Source organism: Varroa destructor, unplaced genomic scaffold (assembly GCF_002443255.2).
Source record: "Varroa destructor unplaced genomic scaffold, Vdes_3.0 BEIS01000002.1, whole genome shotgun sequence".
In the NCBI taxonomy this organism is placed as follows: domain Eukaryota; kingdom Metazoa; phylum Arthropoda; class Arachnida; order Mesostigmata; family Varroidae; genus Varroa; species Varroa destructor.
Window position 1 is genome coordinate 10153756 of NW_019211455.1, and position 19946 is coordinate 10173701.

General features: G+C 41.5%; 3 protein-coding genes across 7 annotated transcripts; 2 read left to right on the plus strand and 1 right to left on the minus strand.

Moving 5' to 3' along the window:
- Positions 1–1614: 1614 nt before the first annotated feature.
- Positions 1615–13279, plus strand: LOC111245949 (uncharacterized). Of its 3 annotated transcripts, XM_086980387.1 has the most exons (6): positions 1615–1920; positions 8683–9035; positions 10110–10301; positions 10477–10630; positions 10946–12047; positions 12314–13279. In XM_086980387.1, the coding sequence occupies exons 3-6, from the start codon at positions 10133–10135 to the stop codon at positions 12584–12586; spliced, it is 1698 nt and encodes a 565-aa protein (XP_086836513.1). In that variant the 5' UTR covers positions 1615–1920; positions 8683–9035; positions 10110–10132; the 3' UTR covers positions 12587–13279. The 3 variants fall into 3 exon arrangements, with proteins under 3 accessions (XP_086836513.1, XP_086836511.1, XP_086836514.1); XM_086980385.1 differs by lacking the exon at positions 8683–9035; XM_086980388.1 differs by lacking the exons at positions 1615–1920; positions 8683–9035 and adding an exon at positions 5104–5242.
- On the plus strand, positions 1918–7051 carry Zn72D (Zinc-finger protein 72D). Its single transcript, XM_086980380.1, has one exon. It carries the CDS (start codon positions 2400–2402, stop codon positions 5157–5159), a length of 2760 nt encoding a protein of 919 aa, XP_086836506.1. The 5' UTR covers positions 1918–2399; the 3' UTR covers positions 5160–7051.
- Positions 13280–14244: 965 nt separating the features above from the next.
- On the minus strand, positions 14245–19940 carry oaf (BRICHOS-like domain-containing protein out at first). 3 transcript variants are annotated; one of them, XM_022795193.2, is made up of 7 exons: positions 19593–19939; positions 18894–18983; positions 18154–18236; positions 17777–17887; positions 17195–17399; positions 16735–16812; positions 14245–16356 (listed from the first exon to the last, which is right to left on the minus strand). In XM_022795193.2, exons 2-7 carry the CDS (start codon positions 18900–18902, stop codon positions 16174–16176), a joined length of 669 nt encoding a protein of 222 aa, XP_022650928.1. In that variant the 5' UTR covers positions 18903–18983; positions 19593–19939; the 3' UTR covers positions 14245–16173. The 3 variants fall into 3 exon arrangements, with proteins under 3 accessions (XP_022650928.1, XP_022650927.1, XP_022650929.1); XM_022795192.2 differs by lacking the exon at positions 18894–18983 and having other exon boundaries at positions 19593–19935; XM_022795194.2 differs by lacking the exons at positions 14245–16356; positions 18894–18983 and having other exon boundaries at positions 16766–16905; positions 19593–19940.
- Between the last annotated feature and the right edge of the window lie 6 nt (positions 19941–19946).

A 19946-nucleotide genomic window follows, 5' to 3' on the forward strand; every position in this document is an offset into this window, starting at 1 on the left:
GAGGTCTTTAGGAAAATTAAAGTGAACGTAAACACAAGTGTTGCTGACAACAGAAACTTATAAATGCACCGAAAAGACGTATTCATGCAAACATATCTATGTGAGTTTGTTGAGAGATTCTGCATCATAGAAAAATTAATAGGGCTATAAAGTAGTTCTTTCTTGCAAAACATTATTCCTCGATAAAGAGGATTTAGATAAGTTTATATGAACTATTATCATATTTATATGTGTACTACATTTTGCTATAACTGTCATTATTACAATGAAGCTTCTTTAGCAGCGTCCTATGAAACAGGTTTTCTTCTGTAGGACACATCTCTTTATCGAGACGATTTTGGTACTCCGCATGCGTGTACATATTAAAACTCCATATGCGTATATATATATCAAGTTACTCCTCAACATGATTCTATATCAAAATTCTAAATTAGAATACATTTGAGAGATCAGGTGCAAAGTAACGGTTTAGGTTCGAATCCGAGCATAGACATACTTCGTTCGTGCTGGGACCTAACCGTATCAGTAATGTCTCGTAACCAGTAAAACTCGAAACATTTAGGCGTAATGTTCGAACTAATGCACAGCTAATGATCAGAGTTGCGCCTTTGCAATGAATATTTATAAGTTGGGATTTGCAACATATTATTTGTTCTAGAAAGTAGAAATAGGCTTTTTATAAGTTTTTAGAAAGTCATTTTGGTTTTCCGGGTGCTATAAGACAGAATTCGCGTCCGCGTACCATGGAAATTGTGGTAATATGCGCATATGTAAGTTTGTGTATAAATTACTTGTGTCTGTTGCTTTTTCAAGATATGGCTTCTAAAGTCAACCTTGTATATGCTTTTGTAACGTAATGAACTCTTGTGCGAGCACCGGCTCAAATGTAATCTTTCACTTTAAATATACGCGTGCAAGCTACAACGCAGTAGCCGGAATATAATCGCATATAATGCAACGTCTTACGAACTAAACCCCAATTAATTTAATGTTTTCTCACCCACATTCAGTTTTACTATAAATTGCATTCTAGTTAATAAAACATTGTGTGCAGAAAAATTATACCCAAAATACGATTTGCACCGTTTATCAGTCGCTCACGGTTAATTGGCTTAAATAGACTACATTAATATTAATTAATGTGGACTGTCTGTGTCGAGTATATGCGTCCACATTGAGTGCACACACATATATATATATATACATTAATATTCGCATTATCGTTTGCTCTTTTCCTAGCTCTGAGCTAGGCGTCTCGCGTATTTTGTCGTTAGATAGCCTGCACAAGCGACCGAGGCTGTGACAACATCAACAATTGTATCTCAGAATGGCGGCTCATCTGTAGTCGCAGATTGCTTCTATTTTTGTTCCGTCAAGTCACAATAGAGCCTGCTATCCAAGTGGTACGGCGGCATATTTTCGAAAATTTGAACATCACTTTTTACGCCATTGTCTTCAAAGCTTGCGATATCGTCGCGACGTATACATTTTATAATAGCTGTGATTCGTTTCATTAAGGTGGTCCGGGCATTCGCAAGTTTTTAATTTCAAATAAGTTGACGGTTCGAAAAAAATAAAAAATGTTTAAGACCAGTTCCTCGAAAAACCGCCCGGTCATGTCCGCCATTACGCGTTTCTCGGTCTCGGTAAGGGACGCACGTTTCTTTCGAAGCATTTGTGCATCTTTGTTCAAATTTTCAACAGTTTTGTAGTGAATCGGGCGTGTAGGAGTACGGGAGACGCCAGCTAGAAGGCCGGCGGTTAGTTCCGCATCAGGTTGAATACAGTGTGTGTGTGTGTGTGTGTGTGAGCAGGTGCCGGTGATCTAGTGCAGGGGGAAGCAACTGACCGCCCGTAGCTGGCCGTCGCGGCAAACCCAGGATTGGCCCACTTCGGATATTTACTCGACATTCGACGCAGGTACATAACCCAACAGCGTACATCTAATCAACAACAACAACAACAACAGAAAGGAGGAATGCCTCAGTGATACGCACAACTGCAGCAGAATTAGCAGGAATAACCGAAAAGATATTCATTCTTAGCAACATCATCATCGTCAGCAGCAGCAGCGAACCCAGAATTCCGAATAAAAAAAGGCCGTTTATCGATTGACTGTGCGAGCAAAAGCGCAAAGGCGAGTCGGGGCGTTAGTGAAAACATCCGCAATCTCTCCTTCTCGAGTACTTTCTCGAATCGTTTGACGTCGCATCTTCGGATATTCGCCGATCGACTATCGGTTGTGCGCTGAATTTGCATGTGAGCCTGTGTGCTACTAGCTTTTGACGTGTGGTTTCTTCGTGTTGTGACAAACTCTGGCGCATCTAAACATAGATTAAGTTAGCTGTAGGCCGTAACATCCTTGTAGGCTTGTCGTATCGCTGGTTAATATCGACACGATGTCGAATAGCTATTTCGGTTTTACGACGGGCGCCAACCAGTACGGTAATGGTACTGGTTACACAGCGGCGTCCACAGCGACGGGATATGGCCAGCCGAATCAGCAATATGGCCAGCAAATGGCACCTCAGCCACGGACACCGTACACAGGCCACCCCGGATACGAGCAACAGGCTTATCCTCAACAGGCGTACTCACAGCAGAACCAGCGCGCTTACGAGGCAGCGAAACAGCAACCACCCCAGGCCAACTATTATTCACAAAGTTATGGTCACCCTACACAAGCGGAGCCAAACTCACATTATGCTCAAACGATAGCCAAGCCGTATCAGCCATCGGCGTCAAGTTATTCAGCTCTGCGTACGGTAACCCCGGCCTCAGCGCCGGCGCCCACACCAAAAAGCTACTCGGTCTACTCGTCGCAGGCGTCCGGCTACGGCTCAACGTATCAAGCAGCTGCAGCTGCTGCGGCAGCTGCGCCGCATGCCAACAACAAACAGGTTCCACAGGCCAGCTCAAATTGGACAGCGGCTCTATATGCTGCCGCTGCTAATATCCCGTCGCAGACTGTCGCTGGCGCCAGTGGCGGAAGTGCCACGCTCAACCGAAAACCTGGTTTAGGAATTAAGCCTCGACCAAAAATGCCGCCGAAACCGCAGCAACTTCACTACTGTGAGGTGTGTAAGATCAGCTGTGCCGGTCCACAAACCTACAAGGAACATTTGGACGGTCAGAAACACAAAAAGAAAGAGGCTGCCGCCAAAACCGGAGCTCAGCAACCTGCGGAACCTGCCGCAGGCACAAGCAAGGACACCGCGGGTACATCGGCCAAGTCAGGCCGCCCTGTGTCACATGGGACGTCGCTTCGTTGTGAACTATGCGATGTGACATGCACGGGCGCTGATGCATACGCTGCTCATATTCGCGGTGCCAAGCACCAAAAGGTGGTGAAACTCCATACGAAGTTAGGAAAACCAATTCCGTCGACGGATCCCGTTATCCTTTCAGGAACCCGCGTTGCGAAAAAAGGAGATGAGGGTGGTGAGGAGAAAAAGCTCACGTTGCAAGATATCGTTGACCAGGATGTTCAGCCTGTAGGTCAGGACTATATAGAGGAACTGCGAAATAACGAGGGCAAGGTCATCTCGTTCCAGTGCAAACTATGCGATTGCAAGTTCAGCGATCCGAATGCAAAAGAGATGCACATGAAAGGTCGGCGCCATCGGCTTCAGTACAAGAAGAAGGTGAACCCCGATCTCGTAGTTGATATTAAGCCGTCGATGAGACGCGGTATGACTGGTCGACACTTTCGTGAACGCGAGGAGTTGGACTGGCTAGGTCCGCCCATGGGTCCTGACATGATGAGCATGATGTGGGCGCGACTGCGGGGAGCGCCGCCACCAATGATGATGATGATGGTACCATTCCGAAGGCCAGACACACCTGATGATCGGCATATACTTGCTAAGCACTCAAAGATCTACCCACCAGAGGAGGAGCTGGCTCGTATCCAGAAGATTGTCGGCCATACTGAGAAAGCACTGAAAGGAGTCAGTGATAAGTTGGCTGGCACACTTGAAGAAGCTCAAGAAAGCAAAACAAAAGAGGCTGCCTCCACTGGGGCTTCAAGTGCAGCGCAAAGCGGCCCGGCAGAAGGCAAAAAGGAAGAAACGGCTGCTAACCCAGCCACAGACGATGTTCCACCTCGGCAACTTCGCGGCGTCATGAGAGTGGGCTATTTGGCCAAAGGCCTGTTGCTAACCGGAGACACTGAAGTAGGCCTTGTCGTGCTCTCCGGCGACAAGCCTACGAAGAGTCTACTCCAGCGCGTAGCCGATTTCCTGCCTGAGCAGCTGGAAAAGGCTGCCCTGAGCGATAAGCCAGCTCCGTCACCTGCGGTAACCGCAGAAGGCGCCGACGGAACGACAGCCCCTGCTGAGCCTAATAAGTACACGGTAATGGCTGACCCCGATGAAGCGGCAATATATGTGCGCACAGTAAACCATACACCTCAGTTGAGCGTCAAAGTGACATTGACCTCGCCGGTTATGCGAGCTGACGACAAGGACGCGAAGACCGATCCAGCCGACGTACTCAGCCGTGAGAAGTGTCTAGCAGCATTGGCCGACCTTCGGCATGCAAAGTGGTTCCAGGCACGTGCCAGCAGTCTACAGTCCTGCGTGATGCTTGTCCGCATCTTTCGGGACCTCTGCCGCCGTCTACCAACCTGGGCGAGTATGGAGATGTGGCCATTAGAACTGCTCATCGAGAAAGTAATTGTGTCAGCGGAAATGCCCCTGCATCCTGGCGATGCCCTACGGCGAGTCCTTGAGGCTATTGCGTTCGGCATCCTGCTTCCAGGAGGAACTCCAGGACTATACGATCCCTGTGAAAAGGCACCGACAGATGCTTTAGCATCACTAAGCCCCCAGGCCCGTGAAGATATCACGGCGAGCGCACAGCACGCCTTGCGCCTGATCGCCTTCCGTCAGATCCACAAGGTACTCGGCATGGAACCGCTGCCACCACCGAAGTTCAAGCAAAACAGTCACTTCAACCGAAAGAGGCGGTTGGACAACTCGAGTGAATCAGGCGAGGCTGACGGAAAGAAGGACAAAAAGGACCAGAGTCAGGACGAAGCAAAGGCCGCTGCTGGAAGTGTTGTTCCTAAACCTACCGAAAGTTTAGAGACGTCAACCACAGGAGCCGTCTCAGCTACGCCAGCTGCATCCTCAGTTACGAATGCTGCACCGAAGTGATGCTGTAGTAGGCATTCAATTGATGAGAAGGGCCTTCGTTTTGCAACATAGAAGAAAATCAGAGAGAAGAAGAAAGTCGAAATGTATATATTACACAATATCTACTATAACAAATACACGAGTCCTAGCATCCTTACATCCATCGCACCGACAGGTCAACATCGCTACATTGGCAAAGGCCCCAACGTCAATCACAACCAAACAGCCACCAAACAAACACCCCAGATACTCCTTTTCCTTCCACTCCACACAGATTGTGACAACTCTTTATTCCTATTGATATTATTATTCTTATTATGAATATTATTATTGTTATTATATTATTATTACACTGTTTGTCCCAGCCGAGAAGGAGGTCTTCATTGTCGCCAACTTCAGGTTAAATATTTCATGCATAACTGCAAATATCTATTCGGATATAGAGAAGCATAACATCTAGACGAGACACACTATATGATATTGATATACTGAGAATTAATATTGCAATTGAACTATTGTAATTTAATGGAGATAACAATACTAATAGTATAAGATTTTTTATTGATTATTATTGTGCTGCCTGAAATGTTACTTTATTTGTTTGTATTTGATACTGAGGGACGCAGAAAGAACAATTCTTATTACATACGAAGTATGGTACTCGATCGAATTTGAATTTAATACTTTGTTTCTACTATATGCTGGTTTAACTTTTTCGTCCTTTAGGTAGCGGTTGGTAATTTTTAGCAAAAAATTCGGACGTCTCACTGTTAATTGAGCTGATACAACGATTTAGACGAGATTTTCGGATGCGTTCGCGCACGAGAGTTTCTACCTGCAGTTTTGTTTCTCTCGAATATAAATAAGTTTAGATGGGTATCAATTTTGGATGGGACCTTAGGCACAAATGCATCTTGCTCAATTGCTAGCGCGATCAGAGTGAACACCGTCTTTGGCTTTAACTTCCCTAAACAGATGATTCAGTAATAGACAACTGTTAACACGAAGAAGAATATTATTAATATTTCATTGAGGCAGTATTTATAAACAATAGTACAGTGGGTAAAGTACTGCACTTGGTTGGCTTGGAATGGACGAGGAAGTTTAGTGTCTGGATACACACTTTGGACAATTACATTAGCCTTGTGGCATCTGCTGTCCTTTCAAAAAGAGCTACTGTTTTGCAACAGGAGGATTATACATTTACACACTAATCATCATGTTGATAAGTGTCTATGCTTGACGATTTATATAATAATAGGATAGAGAATCCCTAACTACGGTGACGACAACAATAACAATGCCATAACGCAGAAAATATTGTGTGTCAAACAGCTTCAAAAATGCGAGCTCTATAGCATATAATACATATGAGATCCGCTGATCTCTTTAGAAAAAGAAAGATATACAAATAACATGATAAATGATTAGGATCAGCCGGGATCACAGAAATTGCAGCAAACGCAGCCGTGTTGAAAAGGCATACAAAACGGATATTCTCATGTGAGACTGGTAAAGTAATGAAGAAATCGTAATTACGTTGCTTCTCAATATACACACAAAAAAACTGCTACAAAACGATATGTGAATGATTCAGAACATACGATGCGAGTGTATTTGAGCAAGTGACCCGAGACCCGAACTTGCTTGTCAGGTCTTTGGAGAAGACGTGCTAAGATATGGCAAGCGAAAAACATACAACCAGAACAGTAACAGTGATTTAACGACTGCAGAAAATATGATGAGATAATGCTAAAACGTGAATCGAACCACACCACAGATACAGGAGTGAGAAAAAAAATAAGGTGGAAATACGAATAAGATAAAAATGATCGACTATATATAATTTTATATAGATATTAAGAAGATGAGTATAACAAAACAAATAAAGCTGCTGCGTCTGTCAGTTGATACCTCAAGGCAGTCTTCCTTCAGGACTTCGTTCAACTTCGATGGTCGTTAGAGCGGCAGGGGGTTAAGCGCGTGCCGGACAAGCCTTGAGAGTTTTACTCGTAGAAACAAAAAAGTCTCGAGATTTAAATAATAGTGAAAAAAAAGCCTTAGAATAATACTGAGGTAGCGAGCGTTGAAGTTCGAGCAGCCTGAAGGACGAGCGCGACCTGTTGTATACAATTGTGGCCGATGTATACACGTCAGTGTGTGTAAAATAGACAACGAAAGCGGCAGGGTGATCACACACAAAAAAGCAGTGATCAATGAGGCATCAACTAACAGAAAATAATTAACATCGCAGACAAAATTCGCACAGAACTCGACATTCATGCTCCAAATACAGGTCTCCCATTAACATTTTCCTGACACTCGTGTTAAACGTTCGCATCTAGTATTTAGTATGAAGTAATAGCACGAAGGACACCAGTAGTAAGAACGACCTTACCTCACTTCAGTAAATTTTTCAAAAATGTGTGTTGAGTAGAAGCCACATGGAATACACGTTATCATAAAGATAAACATCGTCAAATAGTTCGTCTGCATGGCAAATGTGGTGCCTAAAAGAGGCACCCATGCTGTGATCACAGGCAACGCATTACGGCGTCAAGGATAATTTGTAAGTGAGCACTCCGAAGCCGCCCTGTGTATTGGCTCAGTCTAGATTCATCTATCGGAACTTACAGGTGCCAAAAAAGTTTGCGAAACTGTGTTGGACACTGAAACGGCGCTTTAGTCAGGGCAGGTGGCTCACAGTTAATTTAGATTTTAGTCTGCAACAGGAGAAAATGGACTTACGGTTAGGAAAAGTAAGCTTTTTATTGATATAGGATTCTGCTAGAACTGTACACCGATTTTTTCCTTAGTATGACCTTATTTTTCCAAGCTGCAGACTTGTATATTGCGCTGCTATAAGCCTACTTTTGCTATTTTTTGTATTTGAGGCCTTACAAGCCAGTCGGTTTATAGCCGGCGTTTCATATCAACGAATGATAGACACTTCTAAGTGTTACGGATGCCCCTTTTGAACAATAACCCCCTTCCCCTGTAATATTTAATTCACTAACGGCCACTCGTTCCTGTTGCAAAAGCCGTTTATGCAAGTCCTTGAGGCAACCTTCAAACAAATTTCGCGCACAAACTGCGCGTCCAGTAGTTTCTATTGGCGGCATGCTCATTCCCTGCGTACGGGTTACATATGAGAAGATACCACAGACACAGATGTGTACAGACGACAACGCGCTTCCTTGGCACGGCCTTGCTTAGGAGAGACTACCTACAGGCAATTAACCGCTCTTCATTCTTATTAAGGAGAACTGTCAGGCACGCCCTTGGCCCACGCCATACGACGATAGAATTAAATATAAATTAGTTAATAGGCTACTTTTTAGTACACACCTTAAAGTAGTATCATACGGGGCAACAAATGGTATATTTAGGCGTTGTTAGTAATAATAGTAAGATCTCTGTCAATTTTTCGTTTTGCGGTAGCTTCAACGAAATTTCTTGTTCTTATTCGCACAGCATGGTTCTGTTACGGTCTATTTTTGAGTTATCATATATTTGTTATATATGATATACCATGAATACATAGATAATCTCTATTCGTGGGAGACCTGCGGTCGAACATGAGTCTCTCCGTGGAAGCCGAAGGCCTTGCCAAGGACGTCTCTGGTGGTGTAAGTAGGAAGCAATTCGCTCTGTGGTGGTCTCCTATGAGAGGTGAGGAGGCGGTGAACGGTCAAGGCCAGGGAGCATAGCTGGCTGGCTCTACATGGTGAGGACGAGTTGCGCGAGATTGTCAATCCACACAGAACCGAACCATAAAATCGAGTGGTGCACCACTACAACGGCCTAGGCTATGCTTCCTGGTGAAGATCGTGAAGCTCGAGCTGAAGGTGTTACCATCAGTGTTGAAAAGCTATCTCCTCACTCCGAGCCTCGGAGGTAAGTGCCACTCTTGATTAACCTCACAGGACGTCAGCGGGCAGGAACAACGGGAAAAACGAAATATGATTTTAGCTTCGTTGTTCTTTTTCTCCGAACACCAACAGGAGTTCATAGGGGACTCGGCCTAATGGACAGAATGTCACAACTGCTAACTACTATCTGTTTTATGTATTACATAAGCCCCTATGCGAACATCTAACTCTATTGTTAGAAGTCTTTAACATGCATTTGAATTTTTCTAATTGTTTTCTCCATCCAAGTCATCTAGTAGCTTGAATTCCTGAAATGTGCTAGCGCCTCGTCCTGAAGCGGCGTTAGTCAAAGGTGGCGACTTGTTTAGGCCGTGCGTGTGTGTATGTGTGTCTGTGTGTGTGTGTCTATGAGACAGAGGTAATTCAGTGGAAGAGAAGATATGAAAATAGCCGAAAGTCAGTCGGAAACCAACAAAAAACATCAGAGTTTCTTGCTGCTCCTGCTTCGGTTGCTTCCGCAGCCTCACGTCTATTGTTGCTTGCCTACCACACCGGTCCCATTTACAATTAATAATCAAGAAATACTTTAAAGGCAACGGATAAATGTTGACAAACGGTCATTAGCTTAATCAAAACTATCAAACTGATTGTACCATTTGTGTTTCTACAATATTGTTCATCACAACTTGGCCAATTCTCACTTCTTCCAAAATCACATTATAGTTAGGACTACGTCAGCATCCTGCATTGCTTAAACGTGTTGTGGACAGTACGGCCCTACAGCCCCACTAATTCCTCTATGTTACTCTATATTACATACGGCACACTTACTGCTGTTCGATATGGAGAGATCGTGTCGGCGTGTTTCTTATGCCGTGTACGCCATGGTACAAACAAGAATATTTTTGGATTCGTATAAAAACGATTGTAACCCCAATGTCATGATACCATGTGGTTCTGCTGTGCTGCGTATTGCACCAGTAATTAATGACTATACAAACTTATCGTGACACCGTAGGCTGTATGTGGTAATACAAGATAATCATAGATAAATAACGATTTGTGATGATGTTGGTGAATGACATTCGATGATTGACAGGTTATTGAACCAACGAGTTCGCCATGGAGATGGCAGGACATTTTAAAGGGAATGCTTCTGGTGATGGCGTAATACAAACGTTTGCCGAAAAGATGCTGAAAAAAATGGGCTGGACAGAAGGCAAGGGTCTTGGCAAAAACGAAAGCGGAATGAAGGATTTCATTAAACCAAAAATGAAATTCAACACTAAAGGTGAGGAAAAGCGTATATGTATGTTATGAAAGAGTTTTATAGATCATATTTAATATATGTGTTTTTGCATTTAGTTTTTTGCGAACTCTCATGTTCGTATTCCTATTAGATGCGGTCGAATCTCCAGATTAATTAGCAGGTAACAAAGTAGTGTTGTTTTATTGAACTGTGACAGGCATCGGCTTTATGGGTGTCGATAATAAGTGGGTAGCCCATCAGGAGCATTTTAATGACCTTTTGAGGAGTCTTAATAAAGGAGAAAAGTCAAACCAGCAGCAGGAAACGGCCTGTCTTACATCTGAATCGAAACTGCGGGGACGCACCAAATTGTAAGCTGCGGTTGAAAATTTGCTTTAACTTTCTATTTACGCCTTAATAGATCGCAATTTAGTTTACAGTGTAACAGTGATGCCGAATTCGGAATGCTGTTATTGCGATTGCTAAGCATCAGTAAAGCTACCCCTCAGGAAAATGCAGTAGTTTGCCATTAATCTTCTAATTGTCAATTTAGATTCTGAACGTTATCCATTCGTCATATCCAAAGGGATGTGTGTAAAAGCTCTGCCGGATCTATTTGCTTTACTGACAAACGCCCAAATATATCAGATTAATGATGTGCTATATTTCCTTTACCCTATTCACAGCTACTCAAAAATGATCCGTGGCAAGGATCTATCGAGCCGAAGTGCGAACGAGCTCAGTAGTATTATTGTACCACTGTCGAAAAAAGATGACGTTCAAAAGCCTGAAACCTCAAAACTTCCCTCTGAAATAGAAGATGGACTACTGAAGGCATCGAAGATATCAATGAATGACTATTTTGCACGAATAATGGCACAGCGAAAACCGAAGCTTTCTGGGACAGCGGACACGAAAGAATCGTCATCTGGTAGTGTCAGTATAGCCAACTCGGATAAGTCCAATGTGGGAGGAAAACAAGCTTTTGACCATCTTAGGTTTAGTAGTGCTGCTGTCTCGTCTGACTCAACAGAAGTTGACGATGATGCCCAGCCAAGCAAGAAGTCGAAAAAGAATCCCAGACAAAAGGACGCCGCCGCTAACCTAATCGATTGCAACTGTGAGAAATTCGCTGACCCAGCCGAGAATTCGAAGGATACCACTGAGAAACAACGAAGACAGGAGTCGCTCAATCTGAAGAATAGTAAGAGCAATAATTATAAAAGCTCGATTGAAGATATCGAAGAAGGTGAGGCATCAACGATGTTAAACAAAAATAAGAAAGAGGGAAACGAAGAAGCTAAACCAGAAATTGTTGAGCTCGTAGACGAAGGTGTCTCACCAAATTACGCCGCCTCTGACGAAGATAAAGGAAAGCCCCACAGGGATAAAAAGGAAAAAACAAAAAAGCGAAAACGAGTCGAGAAAGAGAGCAATACTAGAAGAGCAGAGCTGAGCACTATTGAAGATGAAGACATTGTTTGTCTCGATAGTATCCCTAAGAAAACAAAGCGGGACAAGTCCGACGAGTCTGCTGGAAGGACGAAGTATGAGAGGGCTAAAGTGACTAGTGAAGAAGTGAAATCTGAAAAAGAGCCGGTGATGATGGAAACTGAAAATGATCATGACAGCTCTATAAAACGCAAAAAGGACAAGAAAGTCAACGAGCAAATAAACGCTGTTGACGATGAGGCCCGCTTCGAAGAGTATTCAGATGATGCTACGCGGCTCAATATCAAGCTGAGAGTTCTCAGAAAGATTCGGGGACCATCATTGAAGGCTAGCAAAGTATGTTTTCTTATATGATAGCTACAACTTAACAATATTATAATTTTATTATCAGCTGATCGACCGGTAAATGCAATTAACTTTTGCCTTGGCTGGCATTGATCATGGCAGATTTCACTGAACTTGTTTTTTTGCAAGATATATTTTTTATCCTGTGTATTTTGTAAAGATTAGCTATTTATCTAAAAGTAGTTCGAATTCGGTAACCTGCCAAATGCTAAATATCGTATGCTATAAGGTAGACCTTTTCTTCAAAAACTTTGCAGGCTAAAGCTATTCGTGAACTTAACGATGAGCAGATCCAGGAAGTGTATAGCTTGTGGTCGAAAGGTGACTATGGAGAATTCATGCGAAAAGTGCATGCTGGAGAACTACCTCGCTGGGTCGGTATGGAAAAACATCAAGTCGCTCGCATGTCCTCCGGCGAAGGAAAGATAATCGACCTCGTCGAGTTACGCGAAATTTTACGGAAACGATTCAGCGGTTCGAATCTTCATGAGATCTGGGGTTACACAAGTATAGCTTATGTTGCTCTTTAAAACTACTTAACACCATAACGAGACTTGGTTATTTGTAGGTGCGGTATAACAGGTCCTGCTCACTTGGCAGATAACCGTATGACGACAACGAGTACTATGTCACCCAAGAATACCGTATATATAAAGGTATATATTTATCTACATAAAATTTGTATACTGGCTCTGGATTGTCTCTTTTTCTTTTCACAAGCATTTAGTGTCATTGGTTGAATATGGTACTTAATACAGTAGTTGAAGCCGGTGTTGTGGCACTTTACGGTACATTCTGATCTATTCAGCGTATACGTGTCATTTAGTACGCTGTGGAAAGCACAAATGTTGTACAGTACAACTTTTTAAGTTCGCCGGAGCTTTGTTATGCAAGGGGATACGAATCGGTTGTTTCGGTTCGGGTCTCGAAAGGCTCTTTATACGAGGATATTGAAATAAGAGAGCGTTGTGCAAGAATTGACATAATTAGGAAACATTTTTTTTTATAAGGAGAGAATATTTATATTTATCTAGAAATAAATGTTCTTGGTAAAATGTTCTAAAAGCTCGCGCTGAAAGTGTCAGCATCACTCAATTCTAACTCGTTATTATGCGAATTTGGAGAAAAAGTGGGTCGGAAGTTCATAATAACGACAAAAAGATTAGGAGTTGTAATAATACACCTATATTGCAAATAAAGACAACTTATTTACGATAAATTGATCTGTCGTTTATTCATTTTGGCACAGTGTATAATATTCTATATATTGGTTCATGGTAAATAATGTGACTATTTACAAGGAGCGTCCCTTGGCTTTCCCATTGTTAACGCAGTAAGTACAAAAGCTGTATGGTACGATGTTCGCGTTGTCTGTATGAGCGGAGGGCAACGATTTCTGTCGAACATGAAAATGCATGTATCGATTTCTGATATCGATGCATCATATAGATGTTCCCAAACGTATCCCGCCTCGGCCGGGAACGTCCAAGGTAGAGAACTATAAACAGTGGGCAGGAAGAATATTGTTTTCATACCAAAACGAACCACATTGGAAGACAAGATCGGTCAACACGGGGTGGGCAATACGATGTTGATTTGAGAATCTTTCTTGAAAGACGACTTAGACCGGATCCTTGCATACGCAGGCATATGCCTGCGAACTTTACACATACTGCCTGTTTTCGCCTGTTAATTTTATTTACGATCATATTGCACACGCCTGCTGTACCATATATATATATAGTTCAAGTGGTTCTCCAGAAAGAAAGTCTATCTGTTAATAGTAGTAATACCATGCACGTATATACCACGGAATCATGAAAACCTTGCTATACTTAAATAGGGTATCCGTATGTTTTCATATTCAACGAATGGCCAATCAGTTTAAATAAAGCAACTGTTAAGTTAGAAAAACTGAATAGTGCTCACCTTGTACCCTTTTTAGACTTCCATGTTTTATTTCTCAATAAAACATTGGCCGTAAGTAAAACAACTTGTAACACCTTCGTTCGATCTGTTTCTTAAATACATTACTTCAGAATTTATAATTTACTTGCTACCTCAATACATATATATATATATATATACACTTACAAATTAATGGGGTACGGGCAGCACGTAGGACAGGAACGTTTAAGTATGCTTTTGTATATACCGGAAATGTCAGATGAATAACTTTAATAATGTATAAGTTAAAAGGAACCTGCTTTGGTTTTATTTTTACTCATACTTTGTGTAAAAAGGCGTACATGATAATACGGAAGATAGCGCGCTGGCAGAGCAGGCGATACACAAGTAAATACGGATAACGGTCTTATGCTACTGAGAACAACTGTTTATAGTAATAACAATAATCTAAAAACGAGTAAAAGGTCACACGTACAATGATGGCAGATATATATGTTTATTCACAAGAGTATTCAAGTATTAGCTCATTAATTTCACTAGGCTGCCAAACAAATGCGTGACCATACATCACCTCTCGTTCGCACTACTGATTACTGCTACTAGCATTAACCAGCATACGTTACCTTAACCTCTGCTTCTCGCGCAAGGGCTGCTCCCCCATATCCTGTTCACTGTGTAGTAACAGCAGTTCACTTTTTAGGTGCTTTGGCCTTGATCTCTTAAAATTTAGTAGCTTTTTTTGCTATGTTTACCTGTACTTCGTTTGGTTTCTTATACAAATACATTTTAATCCTAGATCAGTATGAAACATTGTAAAAGCATCCATAAAATAATGTACTGATAAAATTAGATCTATAGCATTCAGCAGGTAAGCAATCTGTATTCACATCATTTACAAGGTGTTCAGAAAGTTTCAAAGCAACTCCAATATGTGCCGACGATAATACAAGTTTTCTTTATCCAAATGTTCTGCTCAGTTGCTCACCTTTCGATGGTTTCTTTAAATGTCAATGGCTTGTGTCACGCTCTGAGTGCTATTCATTATAGCTAGGGTTAGGCGCATTCTTGAACAGGCTTAATAAAACTGGCACAGTGGCGCATTTATTAAGATTTGCGCAGACCACGAAGGTGCAGCCCACCGCAAGGATGGGCCATATAACTCTGTTTGTTCAATTTATACCCCAAAAGGGGTATAAATTGTTTGAATATAAATCTGAGTAACCTTGTACCACATCTTGCTTTCCTTTTATTGTATTCTTGCAATCGCGTGTCGTCACCCATTAGGATAAACACATTTAATCCGATCAAGTTTAGACTAAAGCTAAGTTGTAGTGACTAACATTATTCCGCGAGGTTGGTGAATGCCAAACACCGAAATTAAATACGGGCATCTTAATTATGTGTTATGTTAATAATCAGAACTACGTATATATCAGTGTTTTGTTGTATACAATCAGTCAATGAATACAAATGCTACACGATGCATAAAAAGATATTTGCCTAGAAGATTGATTTTCGTAGCAACATTAGCGCTACAAGAAAGCTTCCTGAAAGCAGAAATTATTCTTCTTCAATTTGTCCAAACCAATCCAAATAGGACCGAATAATAGACATACTATTTTTTTGCATCATCCGCTTTCACCAGTAACCTTAGTTACTTTACGACTTTAAGTACATCATATATACATTGTTATGCATTTCATCACTATAATTGCTTGTATTCGAATACTTTTCGCTAGAAAACAGCCCGTTCAAGAAATATTGGTGCTCTATTTATTACCAACATTGACGATGGCAGGTCACTTTTTTGAGTGTTCAGAAAAAATACCGTTCTGGTCATGAGAAAAAAACGAAAAAAACGCCGACTATCCGGCGCTAATTACCGTAATATTGAAAAGACATGCGCTCCATGCCCCCTCCCCATGCTAAAACCACAGGTTCAACACATAATTGTCGGTCTTACACGAAGCATACTGTGCTGCATGAAAATACAGACATGGAGTGCCATCACAATCTTCTCTTCCTGACCATATTATCAACTCAACAAAAGTCACTATACTCATGCCAGATAATTCAATGTTTGGGCATTCTGATTCAGCACTATCAAAGCGCGTTGCGTATAGGTACAATACAATGGAAGATATGAAGGTTGCAGAATTAATATCTGTTTGACGGTATCAGTTCTCGTTTTTATGGTTGGTACCCCACATCATATGATGCAGCGTCTACGACCATCTTCTGTATGGTACATGTCGTAGCATTTGCTACACGTACGAATTCCACATACCCCATTATTTTCGCAGTAGCGTAGAGCACAGGGATACCAATGTATGCATGCAGTAAGACGACAGGCACAAGGGGCCCACGGAGCAGGATCGCTTGAACAATGCACCTGAAACCAAGAGAATAAATCGGTAAAAAAAGGGGTATACGCGTCAGTTTATACACAATACAAGTGAAAAGCCTCGTCAAAGAAAAAAAAAAAACATTTGAAAATGAATTCGTATGTAAAATACACATTTTTGTCCTGCCCCACTGAAAACATGGTTTTTTCATGCCTTTTTGAGTTCTTCGAACACTTAAGGATTCCTTTCTCATGTGTAATAAAGATATCAGAGTTACGTATCGCACTCCATAATGCACTCATAGTCGATAGTTGCGGCCGTAGCATAAATTTCGTGACGTTCATAGCTATTACATAGCTAAAGTTTGAAAAATTGTTCGAGGCTATCATATCAAAAAGACTGATTTTAAAAAAATTGTATGTTACCTGTTGCGCAGGCTTGAGCAGAACTTTCGATGTATTTAGAGCAGTGAGTTTTGGAGCGCCTTTAGATGACATCCACGACTGGAACAGAACAAGGAGTCGTGTATATTAACATTCAGCATACGCAGGTAACCAATACCTGAGGAATACCGATAGGATCAGCAACGGAATATGCTACCGGGAAAATTGTAGAGAACAGATACAAAATGAATAAGTGTAAAACTCGGAAAACATTATAAAAGACCGATCTTTCAATACTTCATTCACTATGCACAAAATTTTTTCAGGAATTGGATATGTTGGGTTTGCTGTATTTGCTTATATATTACGGTCCTTAATAGGAAACTACTATAACAAAGATATTCACATATTCTGACATTTCTAACCATCTTCTGTTTGGATAAGCTAACAAATGTTCTTCGTGCAGTACAATATACGGGGCTGCATTATTAGTACGGCCTACCTGCAAGTCCGTCTGTCTCGTATAAATGTATTCAGTGTCTGCGCAGAGCGAAGCCAGTTGTTCCGAGAGTGCGTCAGCAGACACTGTCTCAATCTTGCGGTCTAAGTAAATTTCTTCCCGGCCCTTGTCCCATTCCGCGAAGCGTACGACATTTGCATTGCGTTGCCGTAATTTGTACATTGCATTTACAGGAACCAGCGATTCTCTATTGCCGTATCGTATCCACAAATAAGCAACCGTTTTACATAACCCGTTAGCTAGTTAAGGTAAACATTTTATGATTCTATAACATTCAAGGTAGACATCAGCATATCTATTAATAGAGTATACTTCATTTGAATTAACACTATTTAGAGACTAGGAAGAGAAACTCAGATATGATAGACATGCCTCATGTGTTATCAGAGACAGAAAATATGCTAGGCTTAAGCTGCACTTCTCTATTGTCTGTACGTGTATGTCCGGATCCTCTTTCTTTAATCTTCAATAAAATAATACTGCTCAACTTACTCAGGAAGGTACAAATTTTGCCAAGCTTCTTTTTCGTATCATATATATAAAGTTCTTTGTACTTGAACAAACCTATCAAAGAACGTTGCATAGCATACTGCTCTTGTGACGCCGCCTTGACCAAGTTCCTCTTCCCCCGAAAGTAGGAAACGGAATATTTGCACGCCGTTCGCATAATCGTACCTGCAGAAGCAACAGAACAACAAGCGCTACTTTCGTGTCTTATAAATACAACCTTATGAATGAACGAGCGATTACTCTGTGTGAAGTTAGACTGTTCGATGGTTGTCTGAATTTTAAATGCAAGGCACCCAAACGTATGTTTGTTCGTAGCTTCCTGGGTTCAAATCTCCAATATCTATATAAAACTAGCTTATTGAATATCAACAGAAAATAAAACGACATCGTCTTTGTTATAACGCTATATTAGTACTTTTTCTTCAGCTCACCATAATGTGACTGCGGACGAATCTTGACGGTCGAACGAGATGATGATATGTTGTCCAAAAGTCGTAATATTCTCCTGCAGGATCTGCAATACAAATAGCGGCGTACGAGAAAATTTTTAGACTAAAATGTCTTGCGTACATCTGCGAACAGTATATTTTCGTGGTGAACGAGTTATTACAGAAAAAGAAGGCACACTACACCAAATAAAATATTTCCAATTTATTGCCCAAAGCAATTTCGTCATTTCATCATAGTCATTCAACTACGGCTCTTAATCAGGCTTTGTCCCGCTGAAGAATCGAATTAGGTTTTTCTCCGACACAAAAAGCATGTCTACTGATACACGCATTTCCTTGTAATGTGCCAACAACGTAGACCCCATTTGAGCGATGAGGTTATCGGCCTAAAATTTCAAGCAGAAAAGGGGGACTAGATTTGACGCCAGATTTGTACTGGACTCGCCTAAGCACATATACGCTTACGGATTTCCTTGAGCTTTCAGCTGACGGCTACGAGAAAAGGTAGTCCCGCCACCGGTTTTTCTATAAAATACCTAGCCCATGCCAGCTGAGCGGCGAAATGTACATTTTCACTAGAATATCATTTAAAGACTTAACAATCTAACCGTCGCAACGGACACTCAGATACTTAACAAACAAACCACATAAGCGCAAGTCTCAATGAACAATAGAACGTGTTACAACAGTTTGGGATCCCAGCATAGATTTGGTGTACTTACATTAAACATACGAGGTGTGGTCTGCGGGTGCTGTTAAACTCAGGCAAACGTAACACAGAATACCAAATGACCCAAGCTAACGAAATTGGTCTAAGCCAGACAACATGACGAATTATAGAAAATTGTTATTATCAATATTATTATTATTATCTAGGCTAGCTATACATTTTCAAAAAAAATATCACGTTAATAAAATTTAACTTTAAAAAAATAATTAAATTTAATAAAAGTTAAAAAAAGAAACAGATTTTGGATAAAAATAGATAAAACTGAAAACACCAGCGCTCTTACCCAAAACTAAATAAGTTCCATTAGCCTTCAGTTCAGTTTTAACTGTCATAAATGGTTAAATTAAATAAAATAAAATACAGAAGTTTCAGCAATTGCATTATGTACTGCTTAATGTTAAAATTAAAAATTTGTTTCGAAGTCGCCAATTCGGGTTCTCAATTATTATACACTCTGCGCTCTCTTCTCCGAACCCTGGGACAGTTCCTCACTTCATTTGAGAACTTAATATTGTTTTACAGTATGCCAAAACGTAATATTTAATCAATGTTGTCCAAGTAATCCCTGTCCTAAAAATCCGATCAACTACGATATTACCATTCACAGATAGGGGTCATAAAACACCTTGTTGATCTTTAGACTTTCCCCTATCCGACCTGCAGCTTTGTCGATTGTCCAGGTATTACTTACTTGTCCACCGGGATTCTCAACGAAGATCAGCAATTCGGCAGCACGCGTTGCACCCAGGAGAACGGCAAGAACTCCAAGGATCCCCCGTGCGACGCCAACTCGGCCCGCCATCGACCAGAAGTCCTCATCTCCTTCAACAACTGTGTTCAGCCTTCGCTGATTCCGCTCGGCCAAGCCCAGCTATCGCACAGAATGCTTCGACGATGCCTTTACAGTTGTTGATACTTTGCTTGACTGCTGCTACTCGCTATATACATACTTATAACTCTACGAAAGCAACTACTGCTTGCATTAATTCGATGGGAGGGAATCGGCAGTACGTTTATACATACATTTGCGAACTTGTGGGCGCCC

What these genes read in the sequence shown, in the direction of transcription:
- Zn72D (XM_086980380.1), top strand. Translation starts at nt 2,400, where the DNA reads ATGTCGAATAGCTATTTCGGTTTTACGACGGGCGCCAACCAGTACGGT.
- LOC111245949 (XM_086980387.1), top strand. Translation starts at nt 10,133, where the DNA reads ATGGAGATGGCAGGACATTTTAAAGGGAATGCTTCTGGTGATGGCGTA. An exon ending in CTGCGGGGACGCACCAAATT is followed by an intron (nt 10,631 to 10,945) that starts GTAAGCTGCGGT and finishes CCCTATTCACAG; the next exon opens with CTACTCAAAAATGATCCGTG. An exon ending in CATCATTGAAGGCTAGCAAA is followed by an intron (nt 12,048 to 12,313) that starts GTATGTTTTCTT and finishes AAAACTTTGCAG; the next exon opens with GCTAAAGCTATTCGTGAACT.
- oaf (XM_022795192.2), bottom strand. Translation starts at nt 19,703, where the DNA reads ATGGCGGGCCGAGTTGGCGTCGCACGGGGGATCCTTGGAGTTCTTGCC. An exon ending in TCGTCCGCAGTCACATTATG is followed by an intron (nt 17,888 to 18,153) that starts GTGAGCTGAAGA and finishes TTGCTTCTGCAG; the next exon opens with GTACGATTATGCGAACGGCG. An exon ending in CGAGACAGACGGACTTGCAG is followed by an intron (nt 16,813 to 17,194) that starts GTAGGCCGTACT and finishes GTTCTGTTCCAG; the next exon opens with TCGTGGATGTCATCTAAAGG.